The 18,518-nt window shown below is 49.9% G+C and overlaps 1 protein-coding gene across 1 annotated transcript in view; it reads right to left on the bottom strand.

Moving 5' to 3' along the window:
- Positions 1-18,518, bottom strand: part of LOC125959165 (uncharacterized) — a 39,325-nt gene that overhangs the window by 6,726 nt on the left and 14,081 nt on the right. The window contains exons 4-10 of the mRNA XM_049691974.1: positions 18,185-18,295; positions 13,415-14,717; positions 7,198-7,288; positions 6,803-7,012; positions 6,535-6,658; positions 582-1,167; positions 277-453 (exon numbers count right to left, since the gene is read on the bottom strand). Coding sequence (XP_049547931.1) covers positions 277-453; positions 582-1,167; positions 6,535-6,658; positions 6,803-7,012; positions 7,198-7,288; positions 13,415-14,717; positions 18,185-18,295 — 2,602 coding nt within the window. The remainder of the gene's footprint in view (positions 1-276; positions 454-581; positions 1,168-6,534; positions 6,659-6,802; positions 7,013-7,197; positions 7,289-13,414; positions 14,718-18,184; positions 18,296-18,518) is intronic.

Consider the following 18,518-nt stretch of genomic DNA (forward strand, 5'->3'; position numbering starts at 1 on the left):
CCTAATACTCCGCCGCTTAGGGGTGACGACTTGTGAAAATGACTCCCAAAAAACCAGATACCTCCCCGAGACATACCAACCAACGCCCCGGGGCGGAGCGTTTAGAAAACAGACGCCACCGAAACCCCGGCCAGACCGGCCTACTAGAGTTCACAATTTAGACGCAGCCTTTTCCGTTTCTAATTACAACCCATCAGGGGTGGTGGTGGGTTGGTGGGTGGGTTGTGGAAATTGCAATAAACTTGCTCGAGAACGGGGCGGTAATTGGATTCTCACCTTGGTAGCATTCTATTCAGTAATTGTTCAGTCTTTTTCCGCTCCACATCCAGCTGCTCGGTCCGCTCGCGTATCAACTCCTCGAGGTTGTTGGAGTACTTCTCCAGCATTTGGAACATCGTATCTACAAAGTTAACCTTCCGGCCGTGGTTTAATTGCTTGAAGCGCTCGCAGATGCTGCGAGAAAGGAGAGGAAGAGCAAATGGGGAAACAGTTTGCAAATTAGAGACTATCGTACGCAGTAAGAGAATTCGGAAATTGGCTCTTCATAAGGATGGCCGCAAAACATGGATGGCCGGACTTACGCTGCGAAATCAGGTCTCATTTCGGGGTTTTCCGCCCAGCACTGGCGCATTATGTTGATGGCTTCCGGTGGGGCCGCACCCTTCGATACGGACGGTCGAATCAGTGGTGGTGGTTTTTTGATTTTCGCGATGATTTCCTCGGGCGAAAGCGACAGCATGCAGTACGGTTCACCGCGCACCACCACCTCCTGCATGATGATACCGAAAGCATAAACGTCCGCGGCCTGGGTACCACCGCGGGGGTACGCCTTCGAGTCACGCAGTGCCTCCGGTGCCGTCCACAGGAGCTCTTTGGCACCCTTCGGTGCCGGTGGAATGCCTTGCGCCTCGTAGAAGCTCAGCATTCCGTAGTCGGTGATCTTCAGGACCCAGCGGGCATCGACGACGCAGTTGCGGGACGAGAGGGAACCGTGGACGCGCAAGGGCGACGCGTGCAGGTAGCGCATTCCACGTACCAGATCCGTCAGCAGACTCAGCCGAAACGACCAGTCCAGCTTGATTTCGTCCATGATCAGCACATCCTGGAGCGAGCCGCGCGAGCAATGCTCAAACACGAGCGCCGTCCGTGCCGGTTCATTCAACCATCCTGTGGACGGTGGGAAAGGGCAGACGTGTGTCGGTTACGTGTGAAGGCTTTCAGTGTACATCGGTAAATATTGGGTTTACGAAATTCAAATTCTAGAATTCACGAAGCACCATGCGCCTCCATCGGAGTATTTTGAGAAATGTTTTTTTTTGCGAGAATTTTGTTTAGTGTTAAACATTTTCGGTCGAAATATAAACGCCAACACCACATTTTTTGCTTTTTGTGATATGAGGCTTTCATTATACATCGTGATACATTTGGTTTTGGTATCATTTTGAGTCACATTGTGTATCGCAACAAATAAATATCTTTACAACGATCGGTTTAGCAACATTCAAATTGAAGAAAGGATTCATTTTACACACGTTTTGATACAATGTTTACGGTTTTAATGTCTTGCATCATCCACCGTATCTCTGACGGCTTCGTTATTAAATTAAAAACGATTTTCTCACCAAATCTCCTTGTCAGTTTTCCAAAAGAGCTTTAAGCTTCTCCTAACTGAAAGCAAAGAAAAAAAAAATCCCAACGCTCTACACCACGAGAAGCACCTGCAACGGACGATTCTATCAACCCCATGGTAATCCACTGTGGTGCAGCCCGGGAGTGAGATTACAGAAAAATCCTCCATAGACCGTGCTGCAGCAGCAGCAGCGGCAAATAGAAACAGCAGCGAGCACCGGATGAGGGGAAAAGAACGTCCGCTCGGCGCTCTGTCCCGGTGTGTTGTGTTGAATCCGATGAGCACCAGCACCAGCAGCCGGAGCCGGAGCAGGATGGAAGCAAAATCGATTCGAGTACAGACAGCTTCCATGACCATGGCGTTCGCAAAGCGCAAAACGGAAGAACGAAGCACGAAGAACGAGGAAAAGCTGGTTTCATAAACTGTAACCATAGATCATAAAGCCTTCAACCGAGCGTACCGAGCGTTCGGTTGCGGCCAGGGAATAGTTATTAATGCAGATCTCCCGACCTCAGGACCTTCCTTTCGTCGTTGCAGCAGCAACAGCAGGTTTCCGGTCCCACTGTGTTCTCACCATGATTGCCAGTGCCGGAAGGATGCTGCACCGGTAGCCGTAGCGCCGACCGTATGAATGCAAATGGGCTCGATCCCCCCGAGGGTGGCGGCAATGCTTTGCATTGCAGCATTGCAGACCGGGTGGTACGTGTTGATTGCAATGCTTCAATCACGATGAACGACCTTTCACCGAATTTAATAAAGGCTCCCCAGTTGGGACCAGTGGACTGGCCCCTCCGATCGTGAATGGTTTTGCGAAGGGCGCTAAAACTAAAAGCGCTGGAGCTGGAGGGTTTCGTGGATGGAGGGGAATTTTAATATTCCACCGCTTACTGCTAAGTGGACGCCGAACGGACGGCCACACGGACGGACGGTGGACGTGCAACAGACTTTGGGTATCGTTTGAAAAATTTATTGTTCGGACTGCAAACACTCGAACCATGGCCATGGCATGGTGGTAGTCCAATAAGTTTTCCCCGTTTTTAGCATCCACTCAAACGCGTGCATTAGTGATCGTGCTGGTCCATTCGTGCCTTTTATCGGTCCGAACTGAACCGAACCAGTGGAGCGGTGCATATGGGGCTTCCTTTTTAGCAGGTAGCAGAGCACATGTTTGCTTAAAATTTGTTTAAACGTAAAACTAGTACCCGAGTTAGGTATTTTGTTTATGATGCCGAGCTAATAGTTTGCTTGATGGCGTAACGATGGCGGAAGTTGATATGAGTTTTGGTCTTGCTCGCCACAAAACCGTCAACTTTTGGCGAGTAACGATGCTTGATGTTCATTAAAAGTTAAATAATGGAACTCTGGCCTCAAAAAGGCCAAATGAAGAATGGTGCTCGTAAAGTTGTGGTGCGAAAAGGATGGAAAAACGGAACCACTGCGTCTAAGGCTCGCCAATGTTTACGGATAGTTGCAATGGTGCTTTCCATGTAAGATTTTAATGATGCGCAGATTCCAACGGGACACCACGGGCACTGCTCCTTCAGGAAACATTCTTACACATCCTTTCACTTTAAATGAAGCAAAAACGTACGTTCTGGGTGCTCACAACGGAAGGGAAAAAAAGGCGGAAAGGAAATGAAATGAGCATCGCCAGACAACGCCATCATTCAGCGACCGACTCCGAACGTTGCGTGTGGCTTGTTGCTTCTCTGTTTTCGCGTCGCCCAAGTGGATTTTAAATTACATTAAAACGGAAAGATGACTTCACTGCTTCTGCTGATAGCACCGTTCCCGTGTCCCGTGTATGGTTTCAGTGTTCGGACACTGAAGGACCACCCCTTGACGGTGGAAACGGAAACAGAGATTTCTTCTTTTTTCCAGACTGGGAAGGCGTACTGCATAACACGCTGTGCAATAACCGCGCAGAACGCAACAATGATATGCAGGCGCCCATACTTAACCCGCAACGTCTGCACTCAAGCTGTTTGTGGTCGTTGCAATGTGCTCCGTACGGTTCTGTACGGTGTGTATCATATGGTTCAGATTTATGAAATGTCAGCACCAACACGCGTGTGTACCACATTGGCAGCACTAAGTGTAAGTTGCAAGCGGGTCATGGCTAGATTGTTGCTAAATGAGTTACAAAATGTCCCCCTTTTCGCTGTTCTTTGTTTGAGGTGCTGGTGACGGTGACTGGACTATTAGTTCAACCAGACAGGAACGACACACACAATAGCATCGTGATGGGTCGTGCTGACTTTGATAGACTAGGTGGCGTGAGCTGGCGTCAAAGGCATCATGCAGCGAAGAGGCCACAACCGATACGATACGGTCAACTGACTGCTGACGATACGGTTTCACCGGTTTCGGATATGCTTGCAACACATCCTCACGCATCATCATCAACACTGGACCATTCTGGGACCTGGGACTTTGAATCAGAGCGTTGGTCAGCAGTGACCGGTGTTTGCTGTGCGATCGAACCCGTTCTCGAACTCGCATGCGAACCTACGAGGCTTATGTCAACACCCTGGCGTTCCCTGCCATGATGAACTGCACCGAGATGGAGAGAGAGCTGCAAAAAGTGGGCTCTGTTCCCGGTGTACTTCACGAAATTGAGAGCCCAACAGCCCTATCGGTAGGTTGCTGATGCAAGAACCAAAGTACGGCCAGTACGGTATGAAGTTGTTATTGGTTGTTTGTGTTGTGCAGCACGAAACAAGGGCAATGATGGTCGGGTCAGCACGGTCCCGGTACCGGTACCGGTTCCACAATCGGCTGGACACTCTGGTTCTGGAGCTGTAGCTGAAGCTGAAAGTTTCCTGATAGTAATTTAATGAAAAGATACACCGTTCGTTCCAGTTCCAGTGTCCACTATTGCTTCGAGAGGCTGCCACCGGCTGCACGGCTAGCGTAAAGCGTAAGCGCATTACGTATAGTGGACCGACCGACCGAACAGTGGCCCTGGTGCAGGAGGAGAGCAATTACCATCGGAGCGATAAAATTGGACGAGGGTTACGGCGAAGGCTTTTCCGAACAGCAGAACAAAAGCCCCTATACTACGAGCCGTCCAGGGCATTAAAACGCCGAAAAGTATCATTGTCAGTGCCGTCGCCTTAATGGAGTGCCTCCGGTGACATCGGTCGTCTGGACGAAAACTGGGCGCCCGTAACAACGCTCTTGTTGAAATGTTAAAGTAACCAGCCTTAAGTAAAGACAACTGAACGAGCGGGACTTTAGTTAACCAAACCACGGGCCAGGTAAACGGAGAAAATCTTGAAGTTCAACAGCACAATTTACCGGCAAAGCTCAAAGCAGTAAAGGACTTTATTGTGTTCGGTGGTCGCTAAGTGAAAGCCACCCTTAAATCCCCGGATGGCCAATGCCATTAATACCGTACCGAAACCTCTGGACTGTATGCTAGGGGGGGAAGACAAGAACAGGGACAGGAAAATGCCCCCCCCCTGGCCTCCAGTACGGAGAAGAAGGTGATATTCGATCTGTCACAAACAATACGCCGCTTGCAAACCGAGAACCAGCTTATTTATTGTGCCCGAGGAAACGTAACGTTACTAATTAATAAGATTTAGCTGTGGACCAGACCAGACCGGACCGGGGCCCGGGACAATGGGAGTGAGTCAAGTGAGACTACATAGCAGGGAGTGCTGGAGATGCCGGGGTCTCACTCACTCGAAGGTGGACGAGGTTTTCCTTGGGACGATGATCTACTGCGCCCAAGGTCGCCGGTCATCTGATGCAGACCGTAATGGCTTTATGGCTCCCGTGCAGTCCGCCATTTGGGGTGGAAAATTAATAAACACACACGCAAACAAACACGCACATGTGCACACAGGGCGGGGGGGCAACGTTTAGGTGGTAGAAGTCTTGTTATCACCGCTGGACATTCACACACACACAAGGCGTTGGTTGCTTCGGTGATTTTGGTTCGCTATTGTTTACGATGCGTGGGTCTGGGGCGATGGATTGGCAGATAATTTGATCGGCATCTAATTGGAATGAATAGCCACATTAATTGTGGCAGAGGAGAGGGAACCGAGAAACCCACGCGCGTAATCTTCGGTTGCTGTAGCTAATCTCTCTCTCTCTCTTCTGACAGAGCAGAGATGTTCTTTCGCACCCATGGACATGGTTTGAAAGAGACGAGACAGAAGTATGGTTGATTATATGGAGGAGCTTTCGCCTCGTGCAGAGATCGTTCGATTGATTAGCATTATTTATGAAGCTGCGATGCGTTTAATTCAATTAAGTTTCCTGCAACACGCGCGCGGTGTGGGCTGTGATGGTAGCTCATCAAATGCGTCAGGTCTTGCTATCAGCAGCATGCAGCGGTTGACTTCTCTTCTATCGAGCAGGACCAGCGCGCTATCAGCTGCTTGCCAGGCAGACCACCGGTGGGTGTATGGATAGCCGTGAAAGGATGAGTCGTAGTCCTATAACCACTCACACACACACACGCGCTCTCTCGCTCTCCTGAGAGCTGCAGTTCCAATAGCCAGTGACCCACGCGGCGCTCGAACCGACCGGGGGCCAGGTTAATGATGACAAATAGATCGACGGAGATGATCTGAGTTTATGTTCGTCCCATTAGGTGGATGGTTTTTCGGAAGGATAATGGTACCGTCACCATCGTAGTCATCGTCGTCGTCGTCGCGAGGATACGAGGTTCGGATCGAGCACAGATGGTGTGGCGTTGGCTTTTCGAGCGGACGAACGTCAGGTACGTCATAAAATTGTAGCTGTTTACAAGGCACTAAACTTTGACACACACAAGCAGCACGAGCAGCGCACACACACACGCATAGGAACCCGGGGGGTGCCGGTTGCCCCATACACAAGAACCCCGCGGATAAAACATCCGGACAGCGAAGTGAAGCGAAAATTACCGATTAGTGGATTTATGTTCTCGTGTCGTAAACCGTGCGCCATCACCAGCAGATCCATGGCCTTCGTCTTGAGCTCGTGCGAGGCCGTGCTGGAGGGGATCTCCTTCAGCTGCACTAAATCACCCTGCCGATGAGAAGAGAAGAACATGACACGCAGACACGCAGTATTAGTATTGGTGTTTGGTGTTTGATGTGCTCGGTGGTTTACTGCGGCCACTATCCCTTTTTTTCTTTACTGTTTTTTTTTGTGTTCGCACCATCCACTTACATTGTATCGCGCCTTGTGATCGATGGCGGCCGCACTGTGCCGGATGAGTGTTTCGCTGCCCGAGTTCGGTTTCGTCGGTACCGGCAGGCCCAGGTTTTTGAGCGAACCGATTGACCCCTTCAGCAGATCGGGCTTCTCCACCTCGGGGCCACCGAACTCCTGCAGCTGCTGCAACCAGCAGCACAGCATCGCCTCGATACCCTCGTCAACCTGCGAGGAAGGCCGGTACAAAAAAAAAAGAAGCGGAAACGACACCAAATTAGACCCTCATTAAGCGCGAAGCGTTCGAATTCGCCAAACTCAGACCGAGCCGGTTGATGGTGGCGTTGTTTTGGTGGAGGGTAATCGAACCACGGAACGGATGACCGGCGAACCTGACCAGAGCCGCGACTTACCCTTCGCATGTCAACTGGAAACACAAAGTCGGACGGTGAGAGGACAATCTTGTTCGGACCCTTCGAGAGGCGCGTCCTGATAATGTAGTTCCTGGAAGGGCGAAATGGAAAAAAACGGAAACAGAAAAGCACAAAAGAGAAGGTCGTTAACGGATAAGTGAACGTCTTAATTTCACCTCTCAGCACACCGTGGAGTTTGGTGGCTTGAAAGGGCTTGAAGATGATCTTTTTTAATTAGCCTAGTGGCCCGGAGACAGTGTCAGAGAAGGGCCTTCGTTCGTTGTGCGTTGGTCGGCGGCAATGGAACCGGTTGACATGTAAAATTGAGGAACTCGGCGCTGCGCAACATGAAAGAAACTGAACCAACCGGCTACAGCAACTTGGCGATTCCGCTTGGCGAAGCGAAATAAGGACGGAGGAAAACGTTTCCGACGATTTTTCCAGCCGAGACGATTTTTGCTAGCCGTCGCTGAATGAAAAGCCGAAAAGTCGAACAACAGCATTTACTGTGCTGTACTAAAGAGTGAGTGAATACAGACCGAGAGAGAACAAAAGGTGTTCCAGGATCGATTGGCATGGAACTGGCATCTACAGCGTTTGTAATTCAGTCTGTACCAAAAATGTCGCATGTATGGTAAATGGAAAAAGGAATTGAAAAGCATCAAAACAGTGAAACAGAAACCGTCAATGTAGCCTTAGACCGTCAATTCCGACGCCATTGTGAAAAGAACGGTGATCACAGTAGGCAGTCGCTTATGAGCTTTGACATTCGTTTCATCGACAATGCCACTGACACTTCGCATGCGAAGTTCGAGGATATTATGACAGATGAATTTGTGGGAAATGGTTGCTTATCAATCACACATGTACTGCGACAGCAGGCGACACATTGAATGTCAGATGCCTTCTTCATTGGATGAAAATGAAAATGGATTCAATTGCAGTGATGCCAAAAGAAGAGAACAAGAGAAGAACTGCATTCCTTGTCGCTGCAGACAAGCTTCTACAATAACACCGAAACACAAGAGTGCTACAAGTGGGTCAAACTTTACGACCACACCGTGGTTGGTATCATTTCCACGAAAATGGGATTACCTCCTGGGCCTTCCCTATTCTTTACGCTTTAAAGCGTCTCGCGCTTCGTCTCGCTGTGGAAGGAAAACTCTACCACAAAAGGATTGGCCACGGTCGAGGCCGCCTGCCGCTCATAAATCATCATAGCTTTACTCGCAGCGACAAGGGACCTTTGGTTAGATTCCATAAAAGCGCTCCCCGTCCCCGTTTGCCATCCGCGCCAGCGAGTTTTTCCCAATTCTCCAGCAGCATCTCGACGTTCGCTCGCCTTTTTTTTATCGCGAAATTCCTGGCCATCGATGGAATGTTTTCTGTGCAATGAGCGAAGCGAAGCGAAGAAAGGCGAACGAAGAAAGGCTTCAAACATAACACCCTCGCCTGCCCCACCCGGACAGCGAAGCGAACCATTTGACCGAGCGGAAATGGATGTGTCTCCGTCTTCCGTCGAGACCGAGAACGGCAGAAAGAAGACAATCCGCTGAACCGTTGAGCAAAGCAACGGAGAGGACGAAGAAAACGCGAGACAATTGAACGGAAAGCTTACGTCGCCAGCGCACCTCTTGGGGAATGGAGGAAACCAAACCGGTCACCAAACTTTCATTTTCTCCCTCGATGAAAACTTAATTGAGTGAGTTATGCCTTCGGTCCCTTTCCGAGGTCCACGGGACAAGGGTTGGGTTTGGTTCGGGGCCATTTCCTTTTCCTCTCGATGACACTCGGCTTACTTGCGGGTGGGAAGATGAGGTCAAGACTTCAAGGAAGAATTGTCCAAACGGAGGATATTGTGCGGAGCGATTGCCACTGCTGGTTGAGCTGATATTTTCTACTATTTATTATCAGTCCAGCCCCAAGCCCTGAGGAAGTTCAACTGATCCACTACCAGGAAGTGGACTTGCCGGCTTGTGTGTGTGTGGAATCGATCAGCTTCGTGAGCAAGGCATAACTCCACAAAAGTGCGTCAACCTAATCGAAGTCAATTAATTTTTTCCGACCAACTTTTGTTGTGCAACTTCGAGGATCAGAGGACTGGATCCGTGCTATGGGCGCACGTAAGCCGACATTGCCGGTTAAGTTGGCCAGTTCGGAATTAAAAGTTCGAAATACTTTGTATCAGTAGGCGACACGATGCTGTGGCACAGGAGATGAAATGGCGCCGAAGTACTTATGAGTGATAGCTTCTACTGTGCTACTGGATACTGTTACTGACCAGTACGGGAACGGTGAGCGAACAAGTGGAGGGCAAAGGGAAGGTTATGCAATGATGAGGGTACTTCGGAGAACTTTGCTGTCATCCAGCTGGGGACCTGGGAACCGCTGAGCACTGGAGCGATAATAAATTTGAAGCACTCCCTCTCCGGGCGCACAATGTGCCGGGTATCGGCTTCAGATAAGTTTGTGCCCGGGGCGCACACAACTTTGAGTGCCGTCTGGAATGGGACGAAGCCGATGATCGGTTGCCTGATCGGACACACTTTTTTTCCGGCCCGGCACCTGGCGCAGCTGGCGGGATGGCGCGATGGCTGGCTGGCTGGCAAAGTTTTAACCCTCGAATGGAGGCCATTAAACGCGTGTCAAGCTATTTGTTGCTCTCCCGGGGGAGGATGATTCGCTTCTACGGCCCGATGGTACATTCCGTGACAACAACAAAACACTCTTGCATTAAACGATAACTAATGGCATCTCTGGGCCAACGTATTAATAATTCAAATTATCGGGGCAGAACGTACGCAAGAAGCAAATCTACTTTTCATGGTTTGTTAACCTGAATGTTAATGAACTTAAAGTAACTCACTTTAAAAACTAGATTGAATCTTTGAAATCCGCTGTTTTGAGAACTCGATCGTAAACTTATTCAAACTTTGATCGCTTTTATAATTTACATAATATTCGGGATTATTTTCAAACAGTTATGATGCACAGAGCCTTACAGTAACAAGATTGTTCAGTTAAATTACGAATTAATTGTGCTGTAATAACTTGCCTCGTTCAGTAATTCTCTGCATTACTCCATCGCTTTACCACACCTTACACCGATCGTTCAATACTTTGAATCGTTAACACTCGAATGGTGAAAGCAATTATACATAACAACCGATTTACATCCCCTACACAAGAGCATTTGCATTATTATGAGACGATAAATGTGGAACCAACATTACACATTTTATGATCAACTCATATCATGTAATGCCTTAGAGTAATCCTGTAAGCTAATGTCAATGTCACTTATTGCCTTTATGCTGAGTAATGCCGCTCAAAACCAGGGATTATCCGTATAAATATCGATTTTCAGGCCATCGAACTAAGAATCGTAGCGACTATCCGATACAGTGAGAACTATCGATCGATTTCCCCGGGTATCTTCCTTAAGTTCAAAAGGTTACAGACTTTTTCATCTTGCTAATGACAATCCCTGCCGAAAAGTAGGAACATTTTTACGACTAAAAAATAGGAATCATTGGCCTGCGTAAAGTTATGGCATCACCGAAAAAAGGGCTCATCTTGCTCTTAGTTAGCTACCGGCCATTTAAGGCTTCCTTTCGGCTTTCAGCTTATTGGCCGAGTCGAATCGATATGCTACGGGTGAGCGATAAGGTTGGGCGATCTTAACGGGGAAACCATCTCACGATGCTATGTTACGGTGAACTCCGACGATACGTTGCCCGCTGCCGGGACGATGCTCGGAGTAAAATAAACTTTACCAATATTCGCCACCAGTTATGCTACTTTTGCTAAGCCGCTAGCCACGTCCGGGTCATCCGTTGGATCCACGCCTTGAAGGCTCGCCCCGGGCAACAGGTCAACCCGTGCGGGGCCATTGCATTATTAATCATCACCCTTTCTCACTCCACTGTCCACCGGATTCTCGCATTATTATACATCTAAGGAGCGGTGTTCCGTGGCCGTTTTGCGAAGCCAAAGTTCTCATTCGCTGCCGGCCAGGCTGTGGAGCCACATTAGTTGATGATGATAACGGGGATGGGGGAATGGGGAGGGAAAGGGAGATTGCTGCGCTGATTGAATAATAAATTCCCGAGCGAGCCTCCTCCGGTTCAGAACGATTAAAATGTATCATCTCGGTGATCGCTGCGTGGGCTGTTCTTGGGCTCTCTCTGGGAAGGGAGATTCCCAAGCCCCATTCCTGGAAGGCGTACCACTTGGGATCGCCTACCCTACCCAGGGCTGGTCCGGTTTCGTGTCCTCGGTGGCGGAAATTAGTCGATTAGTTGTGGTAATCTTTTTTGCCTTTCCATGATTATTATAATTGCTGAGCGCAAATCGCTTTTGCTGCATGATAGATTATGCATCGATCCGGTTGATCCGGTGAGCGTTACGGTTGGTCGGCTGCTACTTCATGTCCGAAACTTGATGCGGCACCGTGTCGGTGTCGGTGTCGATGTTGTTGTGCGGTCGCACCGGAAGGTGCGGCAGTTTTTGAGCGCGAGCGCAGGAGTAAAACCAATTTTCCATCAGCTTGTGTCGGTATCAGATCTCCAACGGATGGATGGACAAGTTTTTTTTTTTGGCTGGCGATCACTTGCCTCGGTCACGGTGGTTAAACAGAGAGGGTGGCCACCTACCACACCACACCACGCAGCAGTATCGTGTCAATCAACTGGCAACTGGTCTGGTTTGGTTTGGTCTGGTTTGGAGGAGCCCTTTCAAAAATAGAAGCAATAGCCACAAGAAGCATGCAATGTAGGAGGAGAAGGAGGTGCTGGTGGAATGAAATCAATTTCGGAAAAGTGTCGACATGTCGGACGTTTCAGGAGCAGTTTTTGGTCGCTAGTCGGTAGGTAGTAGTGATGACCGATGGTTTTGCATGCCCTGGAAACCTCACTTGAACCTACTCAGACCGATAGGCTGTGGTGTATTGTGGCCGGCGCACCCATTGTTGTTGTTGTTGTTGCTGTTGGTCCGATGGGGCTGACAAAAGATGAACACGTTAAACAGGGAGCGCTACATCGGGGTTCATCATCATACTAATGCGCACTGCACGGCCTGTGACTGACAAGTGGAGCGGACGGGATTGGATCGGCGGACCGTCTGCGGACTTGTCGGGAACCGTTCGAAAGGGAATGAGAAGCGACCGAAAGCACCCACACGGACCTAACCCAAAACAGGACCTGTCGTTGCCGGTCAAGTGAGACGAGCTGGAACGGGGCTGGGAAAACGGAACCTGCTCAAGATGATGGACAGGCCGGTCAGGACTGTGAAAGGTACGTCCAGCAAGCACTGAGCAGAACTGAGAAGGTGTTAAGTTGTGTTGGGTGTATTCGGAGTATCCCGGATTGATGAAGATGCCGGTGCCGGCGTGAAGGCAAACTTGGTTGGGAATGACCTTTTCGAGAGATTTTTCTCCGAAACTCACTGTTAATCGAAGCATGCCGGGTTCGCCGGGTATGAAGGTAGTCGGGATTTGAAATGGTTGGAAGTTTAACGAGCATTTCATCGGGAACTGTGAGTCGCTTGGGTACGTACTAACGTCCCGGGACTGATTATGGTTTTCCAAGAAAACGTCACTTCAGGTGGAAAGTCGGCTGCTGCTCTGTGAAGTTTCCATTGATGTCGCCACGGCAACACACGCCTGCTATAGAGAATCGATTTCTACTCCACCGGTATGACACCGAACTAACGACCATTACATCAGAGAAGGCATAGATTGCGTGGAACGACTCGTCGATGGCTCGTGATCACTCGTGATGGAGGATTCTTTACAACCGTTATTTGAGATGCTTTAGAAAAAGCCTTTTCAACTCCGCATCTTCAAATCAAATGTTGAAATAAATTCTTCGACGTCATAGACATTACTTGAACCCAAGTTCCAGGCTTCAGTTCACGCCATAGCCATCGCCCTAGAGAAGTAACAATGTATTCCACGGCGTTTTTTGGCCAAATTCCTGAATTCCCGAAAGAAAGATTTAATTTCAAATTACCTTTGCCCACCGGACCTCACGCACCTCAACTCTTCCCACAAAAACACTCGAAAGAATGCGAATACCATTGTCCACGGGGCGCACCCCGACAAAAACGTCCAGTAACTGGGGATCTGGGGTCGACCAGGAAAGCGTCGAACGAACAAAGGCCACCTGGGCTTTTAAGGGAGTACCTGGGAGGCTATAGGTACTACAGGTGTACTTACCGCAGGGCGATGCTGAACACGATGCTTCCAACAACCATTGCGACGGCGATGAGGGCAACGAGCGCCACGACACTCCAGCACAGCACGCCGCAACCGTTCCAGATCGTCTCGAGCACCGCTCGTTCGGCCACCCAATCGGCGTAACCGGGCGGTACCGGGTGCATGCTGAACTGGTGCCGGTGAAGCTGACTTTGCTGCAGTATCAAAAACGGTCGCCAGACGACGGCCGTCCGGTGATGTGAAAAGTTCTTGAAATCGAACGCCACAAAATCGTAACGTTGAACGTGCTCCTGCTGCTGCTGCTCGTGCGTCGATGCTTGGTGGTGTTGGTCACGCAGCACCGTCAGCAGAAAGTCGAAGAAGTAGAAATGCTCTCCAAATATCAGCAGGTGTGGTGAGCTCGTTAGATCGCGCTCGCTGGACGCTCCCTGGAGACCGGGTGGCGCCGCCGTGTCGTTGGATGGTGTATCGGATCCGGCCCCGTACGAGAGCAACGTGTCGTAGCTGGCAAGGAAATGGTCACAGAACCGCTCGATCTCCTCGATGGCACGCTGCTCACTGTGGTTAGTCCCGTTCGCATCGTTCACGTCCATCAATGGCACCGTTTGATTGCTTTCGGCCAAGATGTCAAGATCGGGCACGGCCGGGCTGGCCGGGGAACAGTAACCACCGAACAGGGTGCGACAGCGGGCTGTGTCGGTGGTTTGCTCCAGAATCTCGTACCAATTGGCGACCTGGTTGAAGAAGTAATGGAAATCACAGCGTCCGGGCACGGTGTCCGTCGAGGAGTTGTGTGCCAGCTGCAGTAGCTCCAACCGGACGAGCTCCAACCGCTGTTCTCGTTCGCTCTCGCCGCTGGTGCTGGTGCTGGTGCTGGAGTAGCTCATCAGCTCCACTGACGGTGTCTCACCGCCGTCCTCAACCTTTTCGACCGTCACAATCGGTTGGGTCGGTTCCGTGAAGCGGATTTTCAGTAAACTCTCGCTGATGTGCTTGTAGTCACCGAGATCGACACCGTGCAGCCGGTACAGGATGGTACGAAAGTGTTCGGTGAGGATGGTGAGCACGAGCAGATTACGGTGTGACCGGAGCACCGCACCGAGGCTTTCCTCCCTCGTCCGCTGTTGCGCACCGTTCTGGGTTTCCTCTTCGGCCAACCGGCGGTACAGCGCATTGTTGCTGTTGAATATCGTGCCGATCATGTCGATGAGCAGCACCTTCGCCTTACCGTACTGCCAGCGCCGCAGTTGATTGATTACGCTGATTGTTCGAGGTGAGTTGATCGGCGAACAGATGATTACCACTGTGTCGGTGAAAGGATCGGAGAAGCAGACGAGAAAGGTCAGAGAGAGAGAGAGAGAGATTGGACTATTCCATCGGGAATTGCTTGGAAATTGCTTGCGTGGAGAATGCGTTGAATAGCGAAACCAGATTCAAAACCGGACAACGAAAAGGGAGACACGTTAATCAGAAGTTGACAGAAGGTGGGGCAGTTGGGCTTGAGGTTGGAGAAGCTTGGAGAAAATGTAAATTAATGTTTATTTGATGTAGGAAAAGATGGGTCCGACAATGGGTACGAATCTCCGTGCAGAGACAGCGCACACAGATGAAGTTTTAATGAGATTATTCGCGAATTAAGATGTAAAGATTTGATGAGTGTTTCTTTCGTACTCGGGGTCGCGGCCCGGCGTCAGTCGGAGTCGAGGGTGCTTTGCAGAGGGTACCATTGAGTGCGTTCGTTCGTTCGTTCGTGTGCTGCAATGCCGGGGTAAGGGTAGTAATTGAGACATCCATGCTGGTTCTAGCGTATTCCCTCGGTGCTCGAGCAAAAGGGTAGCAGACAAGTATAAGCAGTACAAGAAAGGAGCTTCGCGTGTGCTAGCACACACGCACCTAATTAAATGAGTACCATGAATGCAACGGAGCGAACACTCATCCCGTATGGATGATTGTTTCTTTTCCTTCATTCATTTTCCTTTCGGAGCTTATCCTGAACGAGCGAACAACAAACGACTGGCATGTCGAAAGAAGGGCTAGCACGATACCGGTACTTGAATGCCAGGGAGGCAACGAAATGAGAAAATGGGGAACGTTGGTACCGGCCTGGCGCAGCAGAAACCATCGCCAGACGCCAGCCCAAGTCTCATTATCCGAGAGAACAGAACGGGAAACCATTTCCTCCACCCGGCCTCTAAGGAATGGGAAAACGAACGAAGACTAACCGGGAGTTGCATTAAGTTTTTTTTCCCCGTGCCCCGTGCGAACGCTGGAGTAGAGATTCAAGCGAACCCCGTAATCGGATACCCGGGGCTAGCAAAACGGAAATAGGAAGCGAGCAAACTTTCACTAGTTTCAACTCTCATTTGCTCCAGTTCCAGCTCTCGCGTGCTAAGCCGTTGGACAACCAGAAGCGAAACCGAAGCAAAGAAAAAAGCAGACCCCGGGCAGGAGTGCCACTGGGTCAACCGTTAGGTTGTGCTGTATTTGTGCGCGAGGCTGGTCTGTGTGTTTGTGTGTTTTGTTTTTCTTCGCCTTTTTTTCGAATCCGCATTCGCGCCGGATGCTTCGCACAAAGCTCGGCTTACGGTTATCGCTTACAACGCTTTACGGTGGCAGAATGTGCACAGAAGTTTCCCGTTTCCATGGGGTTCACCGATTGATTCCTTGTCGGATGGAGAAGCCCCGTAGCGAGCGTGTTGTTATCCTGGATTTAAAGAACAGGAATACTAGATGCTGGTGCTATCGAGCGCGGGAGTCAAGAGTAAAAGGTTTGTAAACATGTAAACTTTCGCGGGGAGCATTATTGAACAACTTTCGACACAATGCGTTCAATGTACATTGGTTGCTGATGCCGAGTGGATCATCCTTCTCCTCGTTAAACGAAAACATCGGTGATTTATTGAGGCATTTTCGGCGTAAATATTTTGAATCAAAATGGACTTAATCGTGAATTGCAGGAAATGCTTGGGATTGAAGGTATTTTTTCAATCAGTTCATGGCAGACTCGATGCAGGAATGTTACAGCACGGTTTGCATTGTATCCGAGTTGCGCACTCACACCATTTTGCGATGCCTTTTGTGTGTGAATCATGGCGTCATTGAACATATTTTACGAACGCATTGAAATGGCGCTTAATGCTATTGAAAGTTCCATCGTATCTGCTGCGATGCATTGATGAAGCATCCTTCAACGTGGTACCACTTAAGCCACTTTAGGAAAGCATGAGAAGCACGTATAGGTTTCCGGGGAAACGGTTCAACCACTTCTTGCTGCTCACGGCACGCACACAACGTGTTACCTCCTCCGAACGCGATACCGGGCCATATTGGCGTTCTGCTAATTTAATGCTAGCCAATCTTCGCGTAGCACTCACTTGCCCTGCCGGTCTGGCCGTGGCCACGGTTCAAGAGCGGTGGAACAACTCCAGCACCGCACTGGCGCAGATATCTGGATAATTGGATTGGGTGGGCTTGAAAGTCGAGATTGATGAAAAGGTTCCAGCGTTCGACGGTGGCCTTACAGCGATGCGATGGCGGAAGCTCTCTCGCTCCACATTAAACATTGGCTGCTGGGTGTGTTGTGGCATGCGAGGAAAACCCCGTCCTTCCGGGAGCGTGGAAAAGTAGAAGCAAAAAAAAAAAAAAACATTCCCATCGCGCACCGCAAGTGCCGTGAAGCGAAAGTGAAGCGCTTTCCCGTCGAATCCCGTTGGAATCCAATTTTGATTATGGTAATCATCGTTATCAGCGGCCACGATTGTCGGTGGCGGCCGCGAGGTGGCGCGCACCGGAAAGAAGCATGAAAAGTCCCGGGGAGGCTTGTCCTAGCCGGTATTCGGTGGCGCGGTGGATCGTTTCCGTTAAGCAGGCCACGAATACTGTACGATTCGGCGGTTTTGCCTCTTTTTTTTAAAGAGAGACAGAGTGTGAGAGAGAGAGAGAGGGCTCCGTCATAACCGTTTGACAATAGCTAGGATCCATGGTGGAGGGCCCCCAGTTTTCGGGGAATCCAACGGTTTGATCCGGCGCCGTGAAGGATTTAACCGCGAGCCTGTTAGATTGAGCCGATCGCGTTGCCGATGACAGTGGAGTCCAGGAGCAGGATATGTAATTGAATTTCGCATTTCACAACCGCACAACCGCCCCGCCCGCTCCTCCCCAAAAGCCACCGATTCCGGTCCTACCAGCTAGCGTTCGGTCGATTCGTTTACCATCGCTCACCACCGGCAATATGGCTTAGATGGGACCGTGAAGCGATCGAAACGATGATGATGACGATGATGATGGAGACCGGCGAGCATATTCGGTGGTGGTGGTGGTGGTGCGTTTCCGTTTTGTGTGGTTTTCGATTTTTGGCAATTTTGGACAGAGTGCCGGGAAGACTTCTTTTCGTCATTCCATCAGTTCGTCTTCGTTCGTTCTTTAATTTCATTCCCGAGTTTCGATTCGACCACGCACCATTCCCGGGTGTGTGGTCAGAGCGGATGATGAAGCTGTCTCGCTCCGAATGGTTGGGATAGATGATTGAGGACTGATGGGAAGTTTTTTTTCCTTTTGCAACCATCACGATCGATCGATCCGGCCCGATCCGAGGGGCCCGATTAATGGGGCGTGAAATTATGTTTCCATTGATTTAGTGAGTTTCGCGAGTGGTGTCCGATGGCTATAATATTGGGGAATTTCGGAAAATTGAATCCACTTCCACCGGGGAAAGGAGTGGAAGGGAGAAAGAATGGATGGATGGATGGATGGACCTACGGGCGGACATACCTTTGCCACTGCTATCGTTGAATGTGCGGGGAAGGTGATGATCATCAAGCAGCACCGTGTACGGGATGTGCAGGTTGCTGGTAAGGGCGAGAGCCAGCGCTCGATTCGAATCTGCGAATGATTGGGAAGAGGTAAATTCGTTTCGGAGAGAAATTGAGAGATAGGAATTCATTTCGAAGTAATATTGAAGGCCGCAGTTGAAATGGATTTCTAAGCTTGTTATACTGGAGTAAGCAAATGGCGAAACGGATCATGAAATTTGAAATCGACTTCGATGAAATCCCATTATTGCATTTGTTTGCAAACTAATTAGGAATCAGCATTTTAAGAAATG

The sequence above is a fragment of the Anopheles darlingi genome, chromosome 2, assembly GCF_943734745.1.
Source record: "Anopheles darlingi chromosome 2, idAnoDarlMG_H_01, whole genome shotgun sequence".
NCBI lineage: Eukaryota > Metazoa > Arthropoda > Insecta > Diptera > Culicidae > Anopheles > Anopheles darlingi.